Raw genomic sequence first — 24,109 nt, 5'->3', positions numbered from 1 at the left:
TATTTCAAAATTCCAATTTTCAAAACTCGCATTATCAATTTTTTTTTAAAATATTCCATTTTCTAAATTTAATTTTTAAGATTTCAATTTTCAAATAATTTTCAAAAATCTAGTTTTCTTTCAAATAATTTAATTTCACTCCATTTTTCAAATATTTTTAATTTTATAACTTTTCATCCTTTATTAGGGTTTTAAGTCAAAAAAATCTTGTTTTTAATAAACTTGCTACCTTTCCCTTCAAGTAAGCACTTTCACAAATTTTCTTTGATTTTCAAATAATCTTTTGTTTCTCTTGATTTTAAATAAGCATGAATATGATTTTCATAATTCCAAAACAATGGAATTTATGGGATTAATTCATGCAAAATCAATTGGGCTTTGGTGAGGACCCTACATATGAGTTTTCTCTTCGGATTGTCAACTACTAGACTTAAGGAATATTGTCTGATCTTTGTCTTGCTCTTTGATATGCATGTGATATACTTTATATTTATTATTATGCACAAACTATATTTCATGATAGCGCTTTATTACCTGTTGCCAAGGTACGCTCTCACTCTCACCTTGTTTATTTATTCATTATCATGAGTTGTTTTTTTATCTATGATCATTTTGGTATCAATTGATTTCCTAGTTAATTGTCATATTTGTTTCACCTTATTTAGTAGAGACCCATTTTTAAGGGATTCGAGGGGTGCTACGGTCTTTACCGTACCTTCCCAATAAATAGCCTGACCTCCGGACCCCACTTTGGTTTTTCATAGACTGTCTTTTCTAAATAAGGAGTCACACTTAGAGTTTTATTTCTTATTTTGTTTTCCCTTAAAAAATAAAACAAAAATAAGTGGTGACTCCAAGTCTTTTCTAAAAATCATTTTTTTTTACCAAATAAATAAAAAGCGAGTTTCGCCATCGAGTGGGGATGCATCGTGAAAAACGCGAGGCCCACACTATGTGGTTTGTGACCTTGACATAGGCTAAAGCAACCTTGACATATGTTTCATTCAACCTTAACAAATGTTAGAGAGACCATGACATATGATGAGTAGTGAAACACACCTACTCTATGGTATTTATATGCCAAGATTGCTTATACCCCTACCTTGACATTGGAAAAGAAGACATATAGAATTAGAATACTATAATAACATATACCACTTACCATGACAATCAAACACTGTCAAGAAAAGCCTTTTTTTCTTATAGTGATACACTTATTCGCCTCCTCTAGGTACCACTACAAGAATGGTAGATAAACTCAACTTTTTCCTAGGCTTGTGGATGAGACAATTCTAAGAATTATATTTTCTCATCTCAGTCTAAATATGCAAGGGAGTTAGTGAGAAGTTTGGTTTAGAGTTTGTTAAGCACTTTAGAACACCTATGAGTACCATTGCTAAGCATTACAAGGACAAATCTGGAAATCATGTTGAGAAAAAGCTTTATAGAAGTATGATAGGGAGTCTCTTATATCTCACTGTGAGTCGTCCTAATATCTCTTAGAGCATGTACAACATACCAAGCTAATCTGAAAGAATCACATTTAACTTCAATAAAAAGAATCATTAGATATGTGAATGGGACATGAGACTATGGTTTGTGGTATCCCTTTGATTCTTCACTAGTGATTTACCGGTTATTCCAATGTTGACTAGGTTGGAAATGTAGAGAATAAGAAAAACACTTCAAGAGTTTGCTTCTTTGTCATCGATTGTCTAATTGCTTGCCTAAGTAAGAAGTAAAACTCGATATCCTTATTCACTATGGAAGTAGAGTGTATAGTTGCAAGGAGTTGTTGTACTTAACTCCTTTAAATAAAGCAATTGCTTAGTGACTATGGCATTGACCAAGATACCATGAAAATCTTGTCTAACAACTCTAATGCTATAAACATCTCAAAAAATCCTATTCTTCATTCTCGAACTATTCATATTAAAACATCATTATTTTGTTAGGGATCTTGTAGATGACAAGGTCATTTCTCTAGAGTTTTTCTCCACTTAACATTAATTGGTTGATACCTTCACAAAATCCTTAGACTCTCTTAGGTTTGAGTTTCTTTGGAAATCTTTGGGTATATGTCTTATTGACTAAGGTCAAGTGGTATAAGCTTGAGGATCATTTCTATTATTGCCCATTTTTTATCCTAGGCCTATCCCAATTCATCCTAAGATATCTCTAGATATCTTATTTACTTGACTTATTAGTAAATACTTAAATATCTCAAGTTTAAGGCCTATGATTTGTAGGGAACACCCTAAATGTCTTTGTTCCTTATCTCAAGATCAGGTTAGGAGCATGAAAATCTTTCCTCAACCTCTAGATTCTAAGCACCAACAAAGCATATATTTTTAAACATGAACATATCTAAATTAATAGTAATAGAAAACTTTACCTTAGATTTGGATGTTCCAAAATCTATTACATTCGAAGAATATGAAACTTGAAGTTTCCAAAGATCTCAAATTCCCTAAGATTTTCTACTGCTATGACTCTACCTTGATCTTAGTATTCAACCAAATGAGGAGGTTTGGGAAGGTGGAGGTTAGGGTCCTCTTGTCTCTCTGGATGATGCAAGACAAAAGTGATGGAAACTTAACTCATTTCAATTGTTCTGTTATGAGTACTATGCCCAGGTTTCTTTTACAATCAACATAATTAGGTCCAGTCAATTTGGTATCAATGAGAACTAGGGTGATAAAGTTATAAGACATGATTCTTGTAATAAACAAAACATTCCATTCATTAATAAAGAAACTAAGCATTCAAGGCAAATATGGTAATTCATTTTACAAAAATTAGTGCTCCCAAGTTACATATATCTATGCAAGGTATCCTAGTATCATAAGAATCAGGCTTACTTCAGGCAAGTCATGACTTTTATTACTAGGGTAGAAACCCTCTCTAATTAATCAACTTGCCTTAAACCTTAAAATGTTATCCTAAGGCATTGATTAACATACCTTTTATGTTTAACCCTCAGATTGTGCAAATAAAACCACTTCAGGTGATTCTACTACTTTACATTTGAGTTAACTGTCTAATCAAGATCCTTGACATCAATGTTACCAAATAAAAAGTTACATCTTCAAGATTGGTCATGCCCACTATAAACATATATAGTCTCATCCTTAATGATAGTCTATATCCATTGATTCCTTGGGTCACCCCATCTTCAAGATGGTGATGGGTCCAAAATCAAGTTGAGCTCACTCTTGGAGTCTGTGGGCTTACTTATGACCCACTCCTATTTAATATTTTCAATGAGAGACTTTGAGATCATTTTGGTAACCTTCTTAAAATAAATTATCCATCATGAAATTTCCAATATTCTTATTTATCACTTGAATTATGACCCTTATGCTAAGTAGGAATTGCATTCATATTTTTTATCCTTGAACTTTCTTTTCCCAATCATAGTTCTTCTTCTCTCAATGTGGAAGAATCTGAAGAACTTGGTGTCAACCTCCTTCTCATAGGGTAGGAGAGTCTAAAGGTGCACCTTAGGTGTTGTTTTCCTTCTTTTAGGGTAGGAGAGCCTAAAGAACCATCTAATCCCAAAAATAATAAAGTCCTTATAAACCCCCCATTTTGTCCTAGTAGCACATATGATTCTATGTGTTTTCATTCACTCCTCTTTGTCATATAGTCGTCCCTTGATGGTCCATTGTCACTTATGTAGCATATTTTTTTATCCATCTTTAAAGATTCATTGTCGAGGGATTTTTTATAGATCCCAAATATATCTGTAATCTCACCTTAATTTAGTTCACTTGGTTGCATTTTAGGTTTAGGTCACTTAGCTGCATTTTAAGTTTAGGTCACTTAGTTGCATTATAGGTTCAGCTCACTTAGTTGCACTTTAACTTAGCTTACTTAGTTGTACTACAACTAACTCATTTAATCACATTTTAGATTTAGCTCACTTAATTGCACTTTAGTTTAGCTCATTTAGTGGCACTTTAGTTTAGTTTACTTAGTTGCACTTTAACTTAGTTCACTTAGATGCACTTTAGCTTATTTCACTTAAAAGCACTTTAGCTTACTTCACTTAAATGCACTTTAGCTTAGCCCACTTAGATGCACTTAAGTGGAGTTCACTTAGATGCACTTTAGTTTAGGTCACTTAGTTTACTTAGTTGCATTTTAAGAATTTTCTTAGTTACATCTTAGTTTAGTTGCACTTTAGGATAGCTCATCTAGATACATTCTCAGTTCATTACATTTAGGTACACTTTAAGTAAGTTCATCTAGGTACATTTTTAGAATAGTTTATTTAGATGCATTTTAGAAAGCTTTAGGTGCATTTTAGGACAACATTTCATATAATCTTACATAGCATGTGCATGGAGGCTTATTTGGGATGATAAGGAAGGCATTAAGACGTTGATATTTTGAATTGAGTTTAGGAAGGAAATGATCCTCTTTATATTGAAACACGACTGCCGTTGGAATTTTAAATGGAGTAAGACTCTGAAAGGAGAAGGAGATTGGGTGGACTTTGAGCATTACCATATGGAAATTGGAAGATTCACAACATGATAAGAATTTAAAGAAAAAAAGACTCTCATGGTGATGGACGGCAAAGAGAGCTTAAGATATGGAAGGATATTTTTTTAGGACATTTTATTAAGGAGGATTCTTTTAGGCCATGGAGATATGATTCACGCCACATGGATATTTTGAAGGAAAAAGGATTCTTGGGATTAACAGCTACCATTAAGAGAGCATGAAAGATTGGAAAAGACATAAGGAAAAGGGAATTTTTTTTAAAGTTGAGTTGGAAAATGACTATAGGGATAAACGGCCACGTAGGGGATTTGGGAGGTATAATTCATGCACAAGGAGATTTCGAAGATATGTGGGTTGCCACTTGGTATACACGACTGTTGTCAACCCCTTAGCCTCTTCACTTAACCATGGAGGAAAAGGCCTTATGGGTAGGCCCTTCACCCATGAGAGTCTAGGCTAAAAGTAAGGAAATCCTGGAGGTTTGGTGGTTCAAACTCCAAGGGCTAAGTGAGGAGGCCGCGGGCAAGCCAGACACGCACCGTGCGCGCACCAAATAGGCATCGCATGCACACCTAACTTAGGTGGTGCAAATGAAGGCTAAGGGACTTTTGGAATTTTAATATATAATTATTTATTATTCCATTATGTCTCCTCAGACATATTGATGTCTCCTCCAGAAACAATGAAAATGGCATGTATTGCTCTTTAAGGGGGGGTAGGTGACTCAAAGGAGGGAGCACCAAGGGAAGCCTTGTCCGCACCAAGGGGGCACCATGGCACGACCTTGGGCGTGCCTAGGACACATGGACGCGACTCAAGCACGCACACATGGGCTCCACAACATGTGTGGTGTGCACCCCGTGGCCGCAACGACACGGGGCCTGGTACGGCCTGCCCCCTCCCCACGCAGGCACGAGGGTGCCTAAGCCTTGTGCGGTGAGCTAGCTAATGAATCCATGGGCATAATGCCATGGTCTGATGGGGCACCAAACAATAGCTGGCTCATACCATGATGCCTACGCACAGCATAGGGGTGCAATGACCTATGCACCAGGAGAGATCAGCCATGGGCGCAATGCCATGGCTTGTTGCTATGAAGCTGGACCTGACAGTGGAAGCAAGCAACACGCCCAAGCCATGGGCACCTAGACATGGCACGGGCTCACACATCAATGTGGAAAAGGCACGCTAATGCACCAGACACCTGGTTAGATGGTTGGTGCATGCTGCCTAGATCAGAAGGTCTTGATCAAAGACACACTGGTGAGCACCCGGTCACAAGAGGCACCTTGCGGGGAAGGAGGCAATATTAGGGGGACTCTCCAACAGCTTGGTGAGCAAGGCTTGAGGAAATGGCAGTGCAGCTAGCTAGTGGTAGTGTAGCTAGTCAGTGGCAGCTAGCTAGGACATCAGGTGATCAAGTCAAGCAGCCAATGGACTTGCAGTTGGCTAAGGAGATGATGACTTGTGCAAGCCACTATCTGGGTGATGGGTGGTTATGCAAGGCAGTTATGGGCTGTTTTGGCCAGTTGCATTACCACCAGGTTGGCTCCAACTTTTGAATTTGGAAATTCAAATGTGTAACTGCAGACCAAGTCTTTTAAAAGGGCTCTTGTAGCCTTGAAACAAGGAGAGAGAGTTTTGGGATAGGGTTCCTTCTCGTAATGCTTGGGTGTGAAGCATGTACTCTGACTCAAGGGAACAATTTTGTCTTGTAGAGTGAATTAATACAAGTTGGGAAAGGTTTCCTGTAATTCATTGGTGTCCCTATTACTGTGCTTTTATTTTGCTTTACTTTGTTTTTCTGAAAGTTGGGAAGGAAGGTTGGCTAAGAACGGGTCCTCAGCACCGCGCACTAGTGAAAAATTTAGTGAGATCTTCAGGGGTGTGACAGCTGCCACTTGCCATATGAGACGAGATTTTTATATAAAAAAAATGTGGACTCTTGGAGATAGGGGCTGCCATAGAGATTTGAAAAAAAAAATGACTCATCATTCATGGCATTAAGGGAGATTAGAGAGGGACTTCTAATTGGAGATTTGAAGTATCACGTGGGATATACAGGTTGTATTCTGGAAGGGATTCAAGGAGGGGGAATTCTTGGATGGAAAATAACTTATTTTTTAGAGAACATCAACAATATTCTGGGTTTTTTTTTTTTTTTTTTTTTTTTTGTGTTTGGCTGGGATTAAGAAGGAAAACAAAGGTTTTTTTTTTATGGGAATAAGGCTAGTCAAAGGGAGATTTGGGCCAGGTTTTGGGAGTGAGATTTAGGTCAGTTTTTGAAGTAATCAGGCTGGTGGTAGAAAGGTAAGACGTTTTGGGAAAGTTTGAAGATTGAGCGTGATTCTGAGGTATCAGATTGAGCGTGTGAGGACATTCAATGTATTTTTGGAAGGAAAGCAGACGCCATTGTGATCTTTTCTACACCAAGCATGCAGTAGTAGGGAGGAAAAGGAGTCACGCCCTCATCTTCAAATACTGCCCGTCTGACAAAGAGGTGGCACTACTTTTGGATCATAGCAAGGCACACGGCTACAAGAGAAAAGGGCAATGTATAGGCTATCACTTTAGTGCAAGATGCAGTTCACTTGGAGAGTATAAAAAATATCAGGCTCGAGAGAGGAAGGAGGACACACAATTAGGCAGCAAACATACACAAGCTAAACCTTGGAAAGAAGGCACATCCATCTCAAATTTTTGAAAGATGCATCACGCATCAACATATCAAAGGTTAGTCTCAGGTTCCTTTTAATTTCATTTCATATTTTTTTTGGTTTCTTATTCTCTATAAGCTCTTTAATGATAAGTTTCATCAATTTCTTTTAATACATGATTTCAATTATTTTGAAGTTATTAATTGTCAATATCTCATCTAGGAGTACATTTTTAATATTTTTAAAGATAGTTTTCATTGATCTCTTATTTATGCATGGCTTTAAAATTTCTTGTTGTTAGTTTGATGTTAGAATATGTTCTTAAATTTCTTTAGGCTTAGACTTCATTGATCTTGATATTCCATATTTCTATATTATATTATTGTTGGTTTAATGATTTAATTTAGAGATTGGTATATATATTCTTAAGTTATTTAGGTTTAGTTTCCATTAGTTTGTTTTTTTAATTCCATGCTTTCAACAATCCATGTTCTAGTTTTTGTTCTTAGTTTTTAGGTTTAAATTCCTTTGATCATGTTATTCCATCTGTTTTATAGCTTATTATTGTTGGTTTATTGCTTTAATTTAGGGATTGGTATATATATTCTTAAGTTATTTAGGTTTAGTTTTCATTAGTTTGTTTTGTTAATTTCATGCTTTCAAAGTTTCATGTTCTTGTTTTTGTTCTTAGTTTTTAGGCTACGTTCCTTTGATTATGTTACGCCATGTGTTTATAATTTATTATTGTTGGTTTATTGATTTAAATTAGAGATTAGTATATATATATATATATATATATATATATATATATATATATATATATATATATATATATATATATTCTCAAGTTATTTAGGTTTTAGTTTCCATTAGTTTAATTAAATTTACATGTTAGATGCTTTAAAAAAAATCATTGAGTTCTCATCTTGATAATTTATATGCTAAATGCTTTTAAAAAATTCATTGAGTGTTTCTTTTGGTAAATTTATATGCTAGATTGTTTCAAGAAATTCATAGAATGTCCGTTTTGATAATTTATATGTTAGAAGGTTTTAAAAAAATCATTGAGTGTTTGTTTTGATCCATTTATATGCTAGATACTTTTAAAAGAATTCATAAAATGTTTGTTTTGATAATTTATGTCAGATGTTTTAAAAAAAGAAAAAAAAAATAATGAGTGTTTGTTTTGCTAAATTTATATGTTAAGAGCATTTAAAAAAATTCATTTGTTAAGAGCTTTTAAAAAAATTCATTAAGTGTTAGTTTGATTAAATTTACATGTTAGTTAAAAATTCATTGAATGTATATGCAGTTAAATTTTCCTATTAGTATATTTTTTAAGAAAATTCATTAGATGTTAAATTTGGTTAAATTGTTAGTTTTCCTCATTTTGATACTTACTTAGTAGGCTCCTTGAGGATTTCTTAAGTTCAAACCTTTTTTTTAAGAAAAAGTTTTCTTAATTCATTTGGAGTTAAGTCAAAATTTCTTTTCAAAAATGAAATTTCTCCATCATGAATGGGGCTCATGGATCATGAATGAAAAGGTAGCCAAAAAGAATATCTAAGTTGATTTTTCTCTTGTTTTCAAATCCTTTTAAGTTAGGAATCAAAAATCCCAACTTTTGCATTTTTTTGTTCGGAATTTCTTAATTCACTTGGTTCCTTTTTGCTCCTCCTAAAATCATTTAAAAAAAGAAATTTAAATTATTTTTTAAAGGATTTGAATCATCTAAAGACTTTAAAAGAAAATTTGCTCTAGGTTTAAGGTAAAAATCACACTTTCTTTTAAAAACATGCAACTCATTTCATCCAAATTGCATTCTCCTTTTGGTTTTCCAAAAACTTTGTTTTTATTCGCATAAATTTGAACTTGTGCACCCAAACTAATGGAAATGTTCTTGGCCTTGGTGAATCTTTTCACTTGAGGTTAAGGATGCACAGGTTGAACTTATGAATATTCAATGGGGATTGATGGAACCCCTACATGAAAGATTTTTAAAACTCATCTTTGTTGTTAGTTTCAACTTAGCTAATGACACTTTAGTTTTAAATTTTGTTTTGATTATTTTTTGAGTGTGTTAAAAAAAATTTCCAAAATTGTATGATGTTACTCCCTTCTTAAAATTGATTCTAGAATGTTATTTGCATAAAAAAACTTTTCCCAAAGTTGAGTTATTTAGTTGGATATATACCTTGTATAACTAATGTCTCTATAAGTCCATGCCATGCAAATACTATGCACTATAGGTTTTGCTCTCCTAATTACTTGTCATCATCTTTTATCCTAACTTCTCTATTTGTATTGGAAGTGCATTGCGTTTAAGATATGTTATTCAGGCACACTCTCCACCCTTCACTTTTTTTTAATTACATAAGAAATGTTTTGTGTGAACTATATTTATGTTTGATATTGTCCTTGATTGCCTAATGTTTGTTTCATTTTTTTTTAATGAGATGCATGTTATATATCTTTTTGTTTGAACTAATTTTGGTATCTTGTAATAGCATTTTAAGTTGCAGTTACATATCTTACTCTTCCTTTATGATTGTGACGTAAATTGATTGTTTATCATATTTAATATATTATTAGAATTTAGGTAAACACTTTAACCTTTTTTAGTACCCTAAATCAATCAATTAACTACCACTCTTCTCTTAGCCTAACTAGTAGAGACCTTTTTAGGGCTTAAAGGAGTGTTACCTTTTTTAAGTACCCTCCCAATAGGTAACCTAATCCCCGAACCTAAACTCGAATTTTTCAAAGACACTTTTCCAAAAGTTTAAAAAGTCGGTTTTTTTAAGGTTTTAGTTTCTTACTTTATTTTTCCTTTTAAAAAATAATAAAAATAAGTGGCGACTCTAGTTTTTTTTTTTAATAAAATACAATTTTTCACTTAAAAAGTAAGTTTCACCGTTGAGTGGGGCTACATGTAAAAAATGCAGATCCACAAGGTTGTCCCTTGCAATTTTTTAAGTTGAATGGCATTACATTGTAGCAATAGAAGACTTATGAGGTAATGAAGGCAATTTTCTCAAAATCCGGTGAATGCATAGGTATTTGATGGTGTCTGAAAAAGGCATCAAGAAACAAGAGCATTCCATGTTCGGTTGTCGTGTCAACTATTTGATCTATTTGTAGTAGTAGGAAGTTATCCTTTGGGCAAGCCTCATTCAAGTCTGTGTAGTCCACACATACTCTCCATTTCCTGCCTTTTTTAGGTACTACCATTACATTGGCTAACCAATTGGGGTACTCCACTTCTCTAATAAATCCAGCCTCTAACATGTTACTTATCTATGTTTGTATTAGCTTATGTCGGTCCGAATGGAAACATCAAACTTTCTATTTTATCGATCGTGTTGTTGGAATTACATTCAACTTGTAACATAGTTATCTGATAACACTATCGGGTTGCCAACTAGCTCCCGTACAGATCCACTTAGCCTTTCTCTATCAAGTAACTAATCATTTGATAGTACGCAAACAAGATGGCCTTCATCTTATGCAACCATGCTCACCCAAGTATGGCATTGTAGGGTGTTAGATATCCTACCATGGAAAACCTTAGACATAAAGTGACAGGCTCAGCTTCAATAGGGAGCAAGGCATCTCCCATAGATATAGTGGTAGCCCCATTAAATCTGGACAAGATGCAATCAAAATTTTCCGATGCTTCATGCAAATGACTTATTTGCTTTTAAGTTAACATTTGTAAAAGATTAGTGGAGCTACTCAATTCAACTAAAATTCTCCACACACTAAAGCCACTAACTCTAAGGGTTAATACTAGTTCGTCTTCATGAGGCACTATGACCTGATTGGGATTGACTGGTGTTAAAGTGAATATCCCATCAATTGGTCGGGCACTTTCAAGAGTGAAAGTGCACTAAACCATATTCACCCATTCTCTTACAATGGTGATCCTAATCATGCTCCTCCTATGTCACCTGGATTGGTATTTTATCACTTGAAAGCGTTATTCAACAGGAAAAGTCAGGGTTCTACTCGACACTTCTTTTAATACTTCACTGTGCCCCCAAATTGTTTAGACGTAGTGCTTCAAGTGTCCAACTTTTACTAGATTTTCCACCATGTAATGCAAGTGTCAACATTATTTTGTAGTATGACCATACTCTTTGTGATAAGAGCACCATCAGCTTTGATCTCTCTTGGCCAGATCTACTTTGATGGGCATTGTCTTTCTGAACTCTAGTAGCTCTTGGATAAGAGGAGAAATCCACTCGTATGAGACAGTCAAAGGGATGAACCAAAGCAGTTCCCATCTCTATTACCCTTGTTGGGAGGATCTTCGATTTTCCTACCTTAATTGATTGTTAGATGGCTCTGAACCCTCGGCTTGCTATTGCTTTTGGCCACCTAGTTTGTGATAAGAATCTTTTGGGACACTACCCAAACATTATCTTCAAGGATTGCATATTTATCTACCCTCCAAAATAGGTCATCCATTATGGCATTTGGCTTTTTCACGAGGGATTCGAAGAAAGGGGCATCTAGACTTATACTTCTCTTAAAAATCTACAGTTGGGCGTCCATGCTATAAGACTCCACCTGCAACACCGCTTGACAAACTGCTTGATGAAATCCTATAACGACTCATTTTCCAGTATTTTGATGTTTTGCAAAGTGCATATGTTATGCTTTTATTGGGTCAAGCACAAGTAGTTTGCCACAAATGCCTCCAAGACATCTCTAAATGAGTTGACCAAATTCTAGGGGACCTCGTGAAACCATGACAAGGGTTGGCTCATGAAGGCTAGTTGGAAAGACTTTGCATAATAGCAAATCATTGCTTATATCAAGGGTCATTATTTGTCAAAATGAGTTCACTGTTTTGCATGCTGAAGCAAGGATTGCATACGCTGCTCATACTCTTCCTACATTTTCTCCATTTCAGCCTGCCACGCATGGAACCTATCGTTCATACTTGCTGAATAAGGACGCATTCTAGGAGGTATGTTAGTCATTCTAACTTGAGGTTCTTAGTTCAATTCCCACAAACGGTGCTAATTGTTAGTCAACGGTCAACAATCCTCTCCTCCAACTGGCCTCTTTGATCCGAATGGTGGGTGTTCCTGCAATAAGAAGTGTTCCAGGTAATTACTGCACATATAGTAAATTAGGTGTTGTCAGGACATCTTTAAATATGACAAGTAACTGGACGGCCACGGGGTCCCATAGTTTCCATATGATTATTTTTCATATTTTCAATTGTCTCCCAAATTAGTCTACAAAAAATATCAAACAACTTAGAACGTGTTTTCGATGCTCATAATTTTAAAGTAAGCATTTGAAAACAATGATAACATTTTCATTTGAATTTGTCATTACACCACATTTTCACCTTTATGTTCCATCTTTGAGTTTGAGGCCAAAAGGGCTCCATGGCCAAAAAAAGTCTGTTCTATCTAGACATCTTCCCAAACTTACAATCAAACAAAAATATTATCCGATCTAAACATCTTCTCAAACTCATAATCAAACTAGTCCTAGAAGTCACATAATTTCTTCTTCTTCTTCTTTTTACTTCAATTAAAACCACATTTGAATAAACAAAAATGGGCATTGCATCTAAGTTGTGATAAAAGAGCTAGAATGAATCATAATTTCGAACAACAATTTGAAACATGACCCGTACTCCATTCAACTCCAAACTTTCGTGACTATACCAGAATTGGAGTAGGTTGAGATGGACTCCACTCAATTACAATACATGCATTGATAATAAGGAACAAAAAGGTGAACCAGGATTTTCTTCTCCAATTTGAATTCCTAAGCTTTTTTAAATTCAGTTAATTTTTTTTTTCTACCTACCCCCTTAACAAAATGGTAATTAAATATGAAAAGGGCTTTTACAGATAAGTTATATAATTTTTAAAGTATAATTTTTTATACTTTTATATATGAATTGCATTCTATATGCCTTAGTTATATTTTTGTACCCTAATCATCTTCTTTGTACTTAAGTTATATAATTCGTATGTTAATAATTTAGTCACATATTTCATATCTTAGTTATTACTAACATTTGTTGTATTTAGGTAATGATTTTCATACTTTAATGATTTGATAACATTTTTTATACCTACATTCCTTTTTTTTTTTTTATCTTAATAGCTAGGTTACCTTTTTTGTACCTCAATACCTGGTTCGTATTCTTTCCATCATAGTTACATTAATATTCATATCTAGAACATACTTTTTATGCAACTTTGGTTATTTTTTTTTAGCTCAGTATACCTTAGTCATATTTTTTATAATTTCACCACATTCTTCGTACTTAGATAATATTTTTGTACCTTACTACCCTATTCACATTTTTTATAAGTCAATAGCATGTTTTGTAATACTTAATCAAACCACACACACGAGTGGAAATAAATAAAAGACGAGATTTCTAATGTTATTAAGTGATCAATGTGATTCTTATATATACAAAGTGTACTAACACTTAAGAATACAATAATTAAATACAATATGACCAAACTCGTCATTCAATAAAAAATAAAAAATAAAAATAAATAGAAAAATCCAAGGGGTGTTGCCCCCTTAAACTCTTGCAAACTCAACCCCCATTACCCTTTTACGTGGGATAACAAGATTGATTCAAGCTTTATAATATAACAGTAATTGGTTATATTATTAACCTCACAAAAGCTGCAGATCTTATCTATTCATCTCACTCGCCTTTATTCATCCTCCATTCCTCTTCATTCATCAATCCCACCTTCTTCACCCTCCCCATGGCTGATGTCCTCGTTTCTATTGTGCTGGAACGCTTAACTTCGGTTGTTGAACAGCAGATTCATGAACAAGTTTCTCTGGTTCTGGGTGTTGAATCAGAAATCCCAAGCCTCAAAAAGACACTCCGCTCTGTCCGAGATGTTCTTGAAGATGCCGAGAAGAGACAAGTGAAGGAAAAATCTGTCCGAGGTTGGTTGGAGAATCTCAAAGACATGGCCTACGAAATGGAGGACGTGCTGGATGAGTGGAGCATTGCTATTCTTCAATTCCAGATGGAGGGAGTTGAAAATGCTTCCACGTCTAAGAAGAAGGTAAGCTTCTGTATGCCCTCCCCTTGCATCTGTTTCAAGCAAGTTGCTTCTCGTCGTGACATTGCTCTTAAGATTAAGGGCATTAAACAACAACTAGATGATATTGAAAGGGAGAGAATTAGATTTAATTTTGTCTCTAGGGGGAGTGAGGAGCGACCAGAGCGATTTATAACTACCTCTGCAATTGATATTTCAGAGGTGTGCAGTCGGGATATGGATAAAAAAATCATATTAGACCATTTGTTGGGTAAGAAGCGTCAAGAGAAACCTGGCCTCTACATCGTCTCCATAGTTGGGACGGGAGGCATGGGCAAAACAACTCTTGCTCAATTAGCCTACAGCCATTCAGAGGTGGAGTTCCATTTTGATGAGAGAATATGGATTTGTGTTTCTGATCCATTTGACCCAATCAGAGTTTTTAGGGCTATTGTTGAAGCCCTCCAAGAAAAGCCTTGTGATCTCCATGAGTTGGACGCTTTACAAAAAGAAATTAAAACACGTATTGCCGAAAAGAAATTCCTTCTTGTGCTAGATGATGTGTGGACTGAAGACAATCGATCGTGGGAACAACTGAAGAACACCCTCCTCTGCGGAGCAGAAGGTAGTAGAATTCTGGCGACCACACGCAAAGAGAGTGTTGTTAAGATGATGAGAACTACGTACAAGCATCCCTTGGGGGAGCTGTCTTTGGAGCAATCTCGGGCATTATTCCATCAAATAGCTTTCTATGAAAGGAGTACTTGGGAGAAAGAGGAAGAATTAAAAGAAATTGGTGAGAAAATAGCAGACAAATGCAAGGGCTTGCCCCTCGCTATAAAAACTTTAGGGAACCTCTTGCGTATAAAAAATAGCGAGGAAGAATGGAAGAACGTATTGAATAGTGAAGTCTGGCAGCTAGATGAGTTTGAGAGAGATATTTCCCCTGCTTTGTTGTTGAGTTATTATGATCTGCCCCCTGCAATTCAACGCTGCTTCTCATTTTGTGCTGTTTTTCCAAAAGACTCGGTTATTGAGAGAGATGAGCTGATCAAGTTGTGGATGGCACAAAGCTATCTCAAATCTGATGGGAGAAAAGAGATGGAGATGGTTGGGAGAACGTACTTTGAATATTTAGCTGCTCGGTCTTTCTTCCAAGATTTTGAAAAAGATAATTATGGTAATATAATACGTTGTAAGATGCATGATATAGTGCATGATTTTGCTCAATTTTTGACTCACAATGAATGCTTTATTGTGGAGGTTGACAACCAAAAAAAGGGGAGTATGGACTTATTCTTCCAAAAGATTCGTTATGCCACCTTAGTTGTCCGAGAAAGTACCCCTAATTTCGCCTCCACTTGTAACATGAAGAATCTTCACACCCTCTTGGCTAAGGAAGAATTCAATATTTCAAGTGTTCTTGAAGCCTTACGTAATTTGTTAAGGCATTTGACATGTCTTAGGGCATTGGATTTGAGCAGGAATCGGTTGATTGAGGAACTTCCTAAGGAGGTAGGAAAATTGATACATTTAAGATACCTTAAACAATTTGTGATTTATATAATTTGCAAACCTTAAATATTCAAGAATGTTCCCGTCTTCAGAAACTACCACAGGCAATGGGTAAACTAATTAATTTGAGGCATCTTGAAAATTATGGTGCTGACAGTCTAAAGGGCTTGCCAAAAGGAATTGGAAGATTAAGCTCTCTTCAGACACTGGATGTTTTCATCGTGAGTAGTCATGGCCATGATGAATGCCAAATAGGAGACCTGAGAAACTTGAACAACCTAAGAGGAAATCTTTTGATTCAAGGGTTGGATGAAGTGAAAGATGCAGGGGAGGCAGAAAAAGCAGAATTGAAGAATAGGGTACCCCTCCAACATTTGGACTTGAAATTTGGTGGAAAGGAGGGGACAAAGGGTGTGGCTGAAGCTCTACAACCCCATCCAAACTTGAAATCTCTATGTATAATCCGTTATGGTGATAGAGAGTGGCCCAATTGGATGATGGGTTCATCATTAGCTCAACTGAAAATACTTCTCCTCGACTCTTGCATAAGATGTCCATGTTTGCCTCCTTTGGGGCAACTGCCTGTCCTCGAGGAACTGGGGATATGGAATATGGATGGTGTGAAATACATAGGTAGTGAGTTTTTGGGATCATCATCAACAGTATTCCTAAAGCTGAAGGAATTGGCTATTTCTTGTTTGGATGAATTGAAGCAATGGGAAATAAAAGAAAAAGAAGAGAGGTCAATAATGCCATGTCTCAATCACTTGACTATGCTAGCCTGCCCAAAGCTAGAGGGACTGCCGGACCACATGCTCCAGAGGACACCATTGCAGAAATTGGACATCGCAGGTTCTCTTATTCTGGAACGATATCGAAAGGATATCAGAGAGGATCGGCACAAAATATCTCATATCCCAGAAATAGTCGTATATTCATCGGACTGAATGGTCATCACGCTTCACCTCATGTCGCTCTTGTTACAGGTAATTAGAATTTATCTTAGTTTTCATTTCCATTGCATCCATAATCGCACACATTAATGTATTTCATGAATAATCTTTTTCTGAAGCTTTCCATTTTGCATAACATTATTATCTTGTATCCATAGGTCCATTTTGGCACATCTACACTATTACTAAAGTGTTTATCCTATAATATCTACACCTTGCAAAATAAGAGAAATAAAAATGAAAACCTTTTGTACAAAAAAACTTGAAACCTTTTCTATTCTAAAAGTGTTTTGTTACATGATCAAATACCTCCAACAACTGTGTAGAAGAGATTTTATGTGATCTTTAGACTCTATATGTACTATATAATGTTATATATTATCAAATTCCATTTTAGGGTACACTTTTCTTGGGCATGGGCCTAGTGTTCCCTCTTTTCTGGTGGAGCTGGGGGTTTTCGGCTTAGAGTAGACTTTTGTTGGGCCATGGGCCTAGTGTTTCCCCTTTTCTGGTGGTATGGGCACAATGATTGATCAGGCTTCAGGCCCATGGGTATATATATATAAATTGTAAAAATAAAGAAAATAGAGCAAAGAACTGAAAGCAGAAATTCAGAAAAAGTAAACTCTAAATTATCTCTTTCTAAAAACCCAAATTCTACTTATAGGGTTATAATCATAATGACTATAATTAATATATTTTTTTATAGTTATGAAGGTTATATGAATAGTTGAAAGGTTTAATACAAGGATGGTAACATTCACAAATTTCTACAAGTTTATAACATTCCCCTTTGATTGTTAGTCATTCTTATAATATCTCCGTTAAATTTTATTAAAAGTTAAGGATAACATATATCGGCTTCGACGGATATTTTGAAAAGAATTAAAAAAGATTATAAAACAAGAAATAATACATCTATTTAAGTTGTTATTCTTAAATAATATATGTATAATATAATTTGTAATATTCGACAGTAAATCAATAATATATAACACTAAAAATATATTTCATAGAAAAATATAATTTAGATGTATTTAATGATAAAAAAGAAATGATTCCATATGTATGATTTTTAAAATATTTATAATTTTATTTTTAAATTTTAAATTCTATATATTTAATTAATATCTAAAATATTAACAAAAACTCATTAAAAATTATGATAATGGTTTTTATATTTTTAATACTTTGTTAAATTGAATTTGGATATAAGATAATTAAAATTCAATTTTACTAAAGTTATATATTATCAAATAGGATATTTATAGTGTAAAATACCTACTACTTTTTTCCCCTTAGTTTCTTTATCTATTATGGTTCTTAATTAGACAACTAAAGTGTTTCCAAGTGAAGCTGATCTTTGATATCTTGATTAGACAACTTAGTTTCTTTGAATTCTATTTATGGGAATGAGAATAAAAAATAAGATGGGTACGAAGGTGAATCATATTACTACATACAAGAGAGAAACCGAAATTCCAACAGGAGTAAGATTTAATTTTCATAGTGATGAAGTTTTTATTCCTTTTCTTATTCCAAAAAATAATATTTCAAATATAATGAATGAGAAATGAAACAAATGAAAAACATGATCTAAATGTTAACTAATTAATATTTTAATAGCCTAACCTATTAGATTATTTGCTCAAAATATTGCAAAGAAAATTTCAAAACTTATCAATAAAGACCATCTTGATTCTTGTCTCAAAATTATATCCAAAGGCATCATTTATTATTATTATTATTTGTCATTTTTACTTGCAAGCTTTGATCTTTATTTTTGTCTTGACTTTCCTTATCTCTTTTCCATCTTAATTTTATTGTTTTTCGTTTCAGAGAAGCAAGTTCAAATAAAGAGGAGAAAATTCCCAACACCTATGTATTGTGAAGTTGTCTATGAATCAATTTCAAATTGGTGATTTGTAAATTTTTTTTCTCTTTTTCTTTTCCCCTTTTATTGGTTTGCCTATATATGTAAGAATGTGTAAACTTCAACTTTATTGTTTGGATTTATTTCCTACAACATAAATGGTTTGCGAATGATGGGAACTTACATGCATGCATGCATGATGTTTCTTCTGATTTGTTGTAAGGACATATCTATTGTTAACCTAATGGATGAAGTGGGATGCTCTTGAAATTTCAATGCAAAGGTTTCAAATGCTTGGTTATGATTCCAACAAAAATTTTCTCCTAGAGGGGGCTTTGCCTAATAAATGTGAGGTATTATCAAGTCACTTAAGGTCCTTTGACCATGTTTTCTGAAACTTATTTTTTAAAACTGTTTTTTATTCTTTAATTTAAAAATAATTTTTAATTACAAGTTTCTGAAAACATGATCAAATGGATTCATGTTTTCCTTTGTTTTTAAAAATTGGTGAAAACAACTCTTATTTGTTCTCTAAAAATTGTTATCTATTTCACTTTGTTTTAAAAAATGTTTTCAGAGAATAACGATAAAACAATGTTAGAAAATTTTAAAAATAGTTTTTTGTTATTTAAAAACAAAAAATTGTTTTTAAATCAAATGACCAAATAGGCTCTTAGTGTTTGTTTGGATACACTTTTTAGTTTTATAAAATGCTTTTTTTTTTATTTATAAAATTAGAAAATAGTAGTATCTTTATATAAGATATATAAGAACTCTGATAATTTAAAAATAATTTAACAAATTGAAATATTAAAGAAAATTTACTATCTCAAAATTTAAAATTTTTTAAAATGAATTTAAAAAATATAAAGTAAATTTATACTTTTTATACCAGATATCTATTTATATAAAAGTTTCTAATTTAAAAGAAAAAAAATGGGAAACCCCGAAGGGTACTTAATTGTATAATGTTGGCATTATAATAGACAAGCTGTTGGTTGGGAGTTCCCGAGAAAGCATCTCCATAGTTGTGACGGGAGGGATAGGCAAAACAACTCTTGCTTAATTAGCATACAACCACGAAAAGGTGAAGGCCTATTTCCATCAGAGGGTGTGGGTCTGTGTGTTCACCTTTTGACCCAATGAGGATTTCTAGGGCTATTCTTGAAGCCCTCCAGAAAGAGTCTTCTGGTTTCCATGAGCTGGAAGCTGTACAACAAAAAATTCGCACACTTACTGCTGATAAGAAGCTCCTACTTGTGCTACGATGTTTGGACTGAAAACTATGAATTTGTGGGAACAAGTAGAGAGTTCTCTCAAGGGTGGGGCACCGGGAAGTAGAATTTTGGTGACCACACGAAACGAAAACGTTTCTACAATCATGGGAACCACGTACAAGCAACCCTTAGGAGAACTATCCAATGAGCAATGCCGGTCATTGTTCAGTACCATAGCGTTTCACGGGAGGAGTGGAGAAAAAGTTGAGGCATCTTGAAAGTTATGGTACTCTAGAGGGCTTACCAAAAGGAATTGGAAGATTAAGCTCTCTTCAGACACTGGATGTTTTCATTGTGAGTAGTCATGGCAATGATGAATGCCAACTAGGAGACCTGAGAAACTTGAACAACCTAAGAGGACTTCTTTCCATTAAAGGGTTGGATGAAGTGAAAGATGTTGGGGAGGCAGAAAAAGCAGAATTGAAGAATAAGATACACCTCCAACGTTTGGATTTGGAATTCGGTAGAAAGGAGGGGACCAAGGGTGTGGCTAAAGCTCTACAACCCCATCCAAACTTGAAATCTCTACGTATATTCGATTATGGTGATAGAGAGTGGCTCAACTGAAAATATCAAAATACTTTACCTCGATTGTTGCTTAAGATGTCCATGTTTGCCTCCTTTGGGGCAACTGCCTGTCCTTGAGAAGCTAGTGATATGGAAAATGTATGGTGTGAAATACATAGGTAGTGAGTTTTTGGGATCATCATCAACAGTATTCCCAAAGCTGAAGGAATTGGCTATTTTACGTTTGGATGAATTGAAGCAATGGGAAATAAAAGAAAAAAAAAAAAAGAGGTCAACAATGCCATGTCTCAATCACTGTTAATAAACTATTAATAAAAGTTATAATTCACTAAAATTAACTATTAATAAAACAGTTGGACATCATTTAACAAACATACCTTAGATATCTATTTTTTAAAAATTTGGAGATGATAAAGCTAAAATCCAAGAGTTAAAAAAGACCGGCATCATTTTCCATCTACCTAGGCCCTGCACGCATTTAACCCAAACAAAAACTACAAAGCTCCACTGATGGACAGCAAAAATACCCAAAATTGATGAACACGTTCTCCTTGCTTTTAATGGAAAAAAGGATAAGGTTACAAGGAAATTAGGAACAGAGCTGTTCTAAAAAGAGGTATAAAGAAAAGTAACACACTACCATCCTGACTCTTCTGTGACAGTTAAAACCATTTTGCCTGTCCTCCCTTACCAATCATGATTATCATCATCATCATCATCAGCCCTTCAAAAATAATATTTCCCTAAACATAGAAACTAACTTGAAAAACTCACAATGTGGGGATGGATGGATATGGAGATTAGATGAATTGGTGAGAGATGTGCCGAATAAATACTGGGGAAAAAAGGGCTAATCACCCCTTTGCCCATGTATTTTTCATCATCCCATTCCTCAGAAGATCTTGAAAAGCAACCCACCATGAGTGGCAAAAAAGGGAGCAAAGACGAGAGACTCCACTGCCATGAGCTTGATAAGGATGTTGAGCGATGGGCCTGAGGTGTCCTTCAGTGGGTCTCCAATGGTGTCACCAATCACAGCTGCCTTGTGTGGATCAGACCCCTTTGGGCCAAGGGTCCTTGCATGCTCGGAAGCACCAGCCTAACAACAAAATTCCAAAAATTACCACTCAATGGAATAATATCGTCAAAGCAATAATAACAGTAAACATGGGCCAAGAGAGGAAACCACCTATAGCCTCACTTCACCGTATGCTTACCTCAATGTACTTCTTGGCATTATCCCATGCACCGCCAGTGTTAGAAGCAGAGATTGCTATCTGTTAAAAGCACACATCCAAAAGAGCAAATCAGAAAATAAAATTTCAATTAACAGCCAAAAACAAAGCTCCCAGAAAGTACTTCAGATAAGCATTTTGTTTCTTTGCGAAGTCTCTGACTACTCATGCATGTCTATATTGCTAAACACACCTAACAAGATTTTGTTCCCAAATTTCACTAACTTAAATTCAACCCTGACTTTTCTTCGCATAATTCATGATATTTTTAAGATAAACTGCTTGTTTTTTTTTAATAGATCAGAAACCATGAAATTCCAATTATACATTTAATGATCATGATATTACCTGGACACCAGAAACAAGGGAGCCAGCTAGTACTCCAGATAGAGTCTCCACGCCAAAGAAGGTCCCAACGATAAGGGGTGTGAGCATGACAAGGGCACCAGGTGGAATCATCTCCTTAATGGATGCATCAGTAGAGATCTTGACACAAGTGGCATAATCAGGCTTGGCAAGGCCCTCCATCAGACCTGGAATGGTGTTGAACTGTCTGCGAACCTCCTCAACCATCTTAAGAGCTGCACGTCCCACACTCTTCATGGTCATGGCTGAGAACCAGTAAGGAAGCATTGCACCAACAAGCAAACCAATGAAGACCTTTGGAGTCAAGACATCAACAGTTGAGATCGATGCACGACTTACAAAGGCACCAAACAGTGCCAAAGACACGAGTGCCGCAGATCCAATTGCAAATCCCTGAGAACAAATGTAAATCAAACATAAAAAATGAAGTTACAAACAGCTAAGTGAAGCTAAAAGAAATGTGCACAATTAGATTTCAATAACAAATTACACAGCAAAGCTGCATTGTACGGACTGAGTTTGCTTCACATTAGTTAAGATAACCAACAGGCAGCTCACCACTTACAAGTTGTGAATAGAACCTTCTGGCTTACTGCTCATAGGAGTGGCATTAGTTTAACACAAAAATGAACTACAACGCCTCTACACACTCTGAAAATTTATACTGAGATATTTTATTCCAAATTCAAAAATTGAGTTTCATCAATTTATAGGCCTAGTCAAAAGCCATATGCATGATAGGATGAGCCTTTCGTCTAAGGATACTTACCCTTCATGGATTTGTACCTTGCATAATGCATGTGATGATAAGACACTTTTCAATGACAACATTAGAACCAACCTACAGATGTGATTTACCTTCCCAATGGCAGCAGTGGTGTTGCCTGCGGCATCAAGTGCATCAGTTCTCTCTCGGATTCTGTGGCTCATGCCAGCCATCTCAGCAATTCCTCCCGCATTGTCACTGATGGGACCATAAGCATCAATAGCAAGCCCAGTAGCAATGGTACTCAGCATTCCTGGGGCTGCCACTGCAATGCCATACATGGCAGCAAAACTGAAACTAACAAAAATACTAACTGCAATAGCAAAAATAGGAATGATGACAGATTTGTATCCCAAAGCAAGGCCAAAGATGACATTTGTGGCAGTTCCAGTCCTGTAGGAATCAGCCACATCTTGCACAGGGCTGCAAATAAAAGAAACACAAGAATCAGAGTAGGAAAGCTGAAGACTATAACAAGGCAGGAATTCAGTGAGATTATAGATACCTGTATGCATTGCTAGTGTAATACTCAGTTACAAACCCAATAATAAGTCCAGCCCAAAGACCAACACCCACACACAAGAACAGCTGCCTGCAAACCCAAATTGAGTTAGTAGATGTATATCCATTTTTTCCAAGGAATTAACAATGTAAACCTTACCAATTCTTCACAACTTTCTGAGAGCCAAAATTGAAGATTGTGAAGGATGATGGAAGGGCAATCCAACTAACAATTGCAACTCCCAGAGTCATAAGAACAGTGGAGATGATAAGCTGTTTCTTTTATTCGATAGCAATATCTAGATTTTGATCATAATGATGAATGCCAAATAGGAGACCTGAGAAACTTGGACAACCTAAGGTTTTCCTTTGTGGACAATATCCAGATTCATATACCATAGGTTTTCCTTTTCCATTTGATAGCAAACGAGCATACATCTATTTGGTGGAACAATAGGATTTTTAGAGATTTTGATCATACGAAGGGAAGCAATCAACTACTAGTCGCCTTTTGTGCCCATGTGCCAAACTACATATGATATTTTAATCCAAACTTAAAATGTAGAATATACATATCTCTTATATCATAAATTTATTTCTTAATTTTTATTTTTTTTATATTAATGATCTTGCAAAATAAAATAAAATAAAAATTAGTATAAAATTAAATTTATGATTAAAAAATAAGAACTGAACAATATTTATAAAATAATATTAATATTATATATATATATATATATATATATATATATATATATATATTGAATAACATAATAAAAAAACTTTTATTTACAAAGTTTAAATGTTTTAATCATAAATATTGAAACAAATTTTCATTTTTTCTAAAATAGAAAATATTGAAATGCAATATAAT

The 24,109-nt window shown here is 34.8% G+C and overlaps 1 protein-coding gene and 2 non-coding genes across 3 annotated transcripts; 2 read left to right on the top strand and 1 right to left on the bottom strand.

Moving 5' to 3' along the window:
* Positions 1-13,933: 13,933 nt before the first annotated feature.
* Positions 13,934-16,373, top strand: LOC132254268 (putative disease resistance protein RGA3). The gene is made up of 3 exons (XM_059739558.1): positions 13,934-15,736; positions 15,829-16,095; positions 16,215-16,373. The coding sequence occupies exons 1-3, from the start codon at positions 13,934-13,936 to the stop codon at positions 16,371-16,373; spliced, it is 2,229 nt and encodes a 742-aa protein (XP_059595541.1).
* Positions 16,374-16,652: 279 nt separating this feature from the next.
* Positions 16,653-18,771, top strand: LOC104880272 (uncharacterized). The gene is made up of 2 exons (XR_009466559.1): positions 16,653-16,722; positions 18,529-18,771. It is a non-coding gene; the product is annotated as an uncharacterized LOC104880272 (transcript).
* A 1,959-nt stretch (positions 18,772-20,730) lies between these two features.
* Positions 20,731-23,673, bottom strand: LOC100853390 (pyrophosphate-energized vacuolar membrane proton pump). The gene is made up of 6 exons (XR_002030804.2): positions 23,396-23,673; positions 23,240-23,326; positions 22,827-23,157; positions 21,951-22,361; positions 21,585-21,644; positions 20,731-21,466 (listed from the first exon to the last, which is right to left on the bottom strand). It is a non-coding gene; the product is annotated as a pyrophosphate-energized vacuolar membrane proton pump (transcript).
* Between the last annotated feature and the right edge of the window lie 436 nt (positions 23,674-24,109).

Source organism: Vitis vinifera, chromosome 9, assembly GCF_030704535.1.
Source record: "Vitis vinifera cultivar Pinot Noir 40024 chromosome 9, ASM3070453v1".
Lineage (NCBI taxonomy): Eukaryota > Viridiplantae > Streptophyta > Magnoliopsida > Vitales > Vitaceae > Vitis > Vitis vinifera.
The sequence above is the reverse complement of the archived record's forward strand: the minus strand, read 5'-3'. Positions and strand labels throughout refer to the sequence as shown.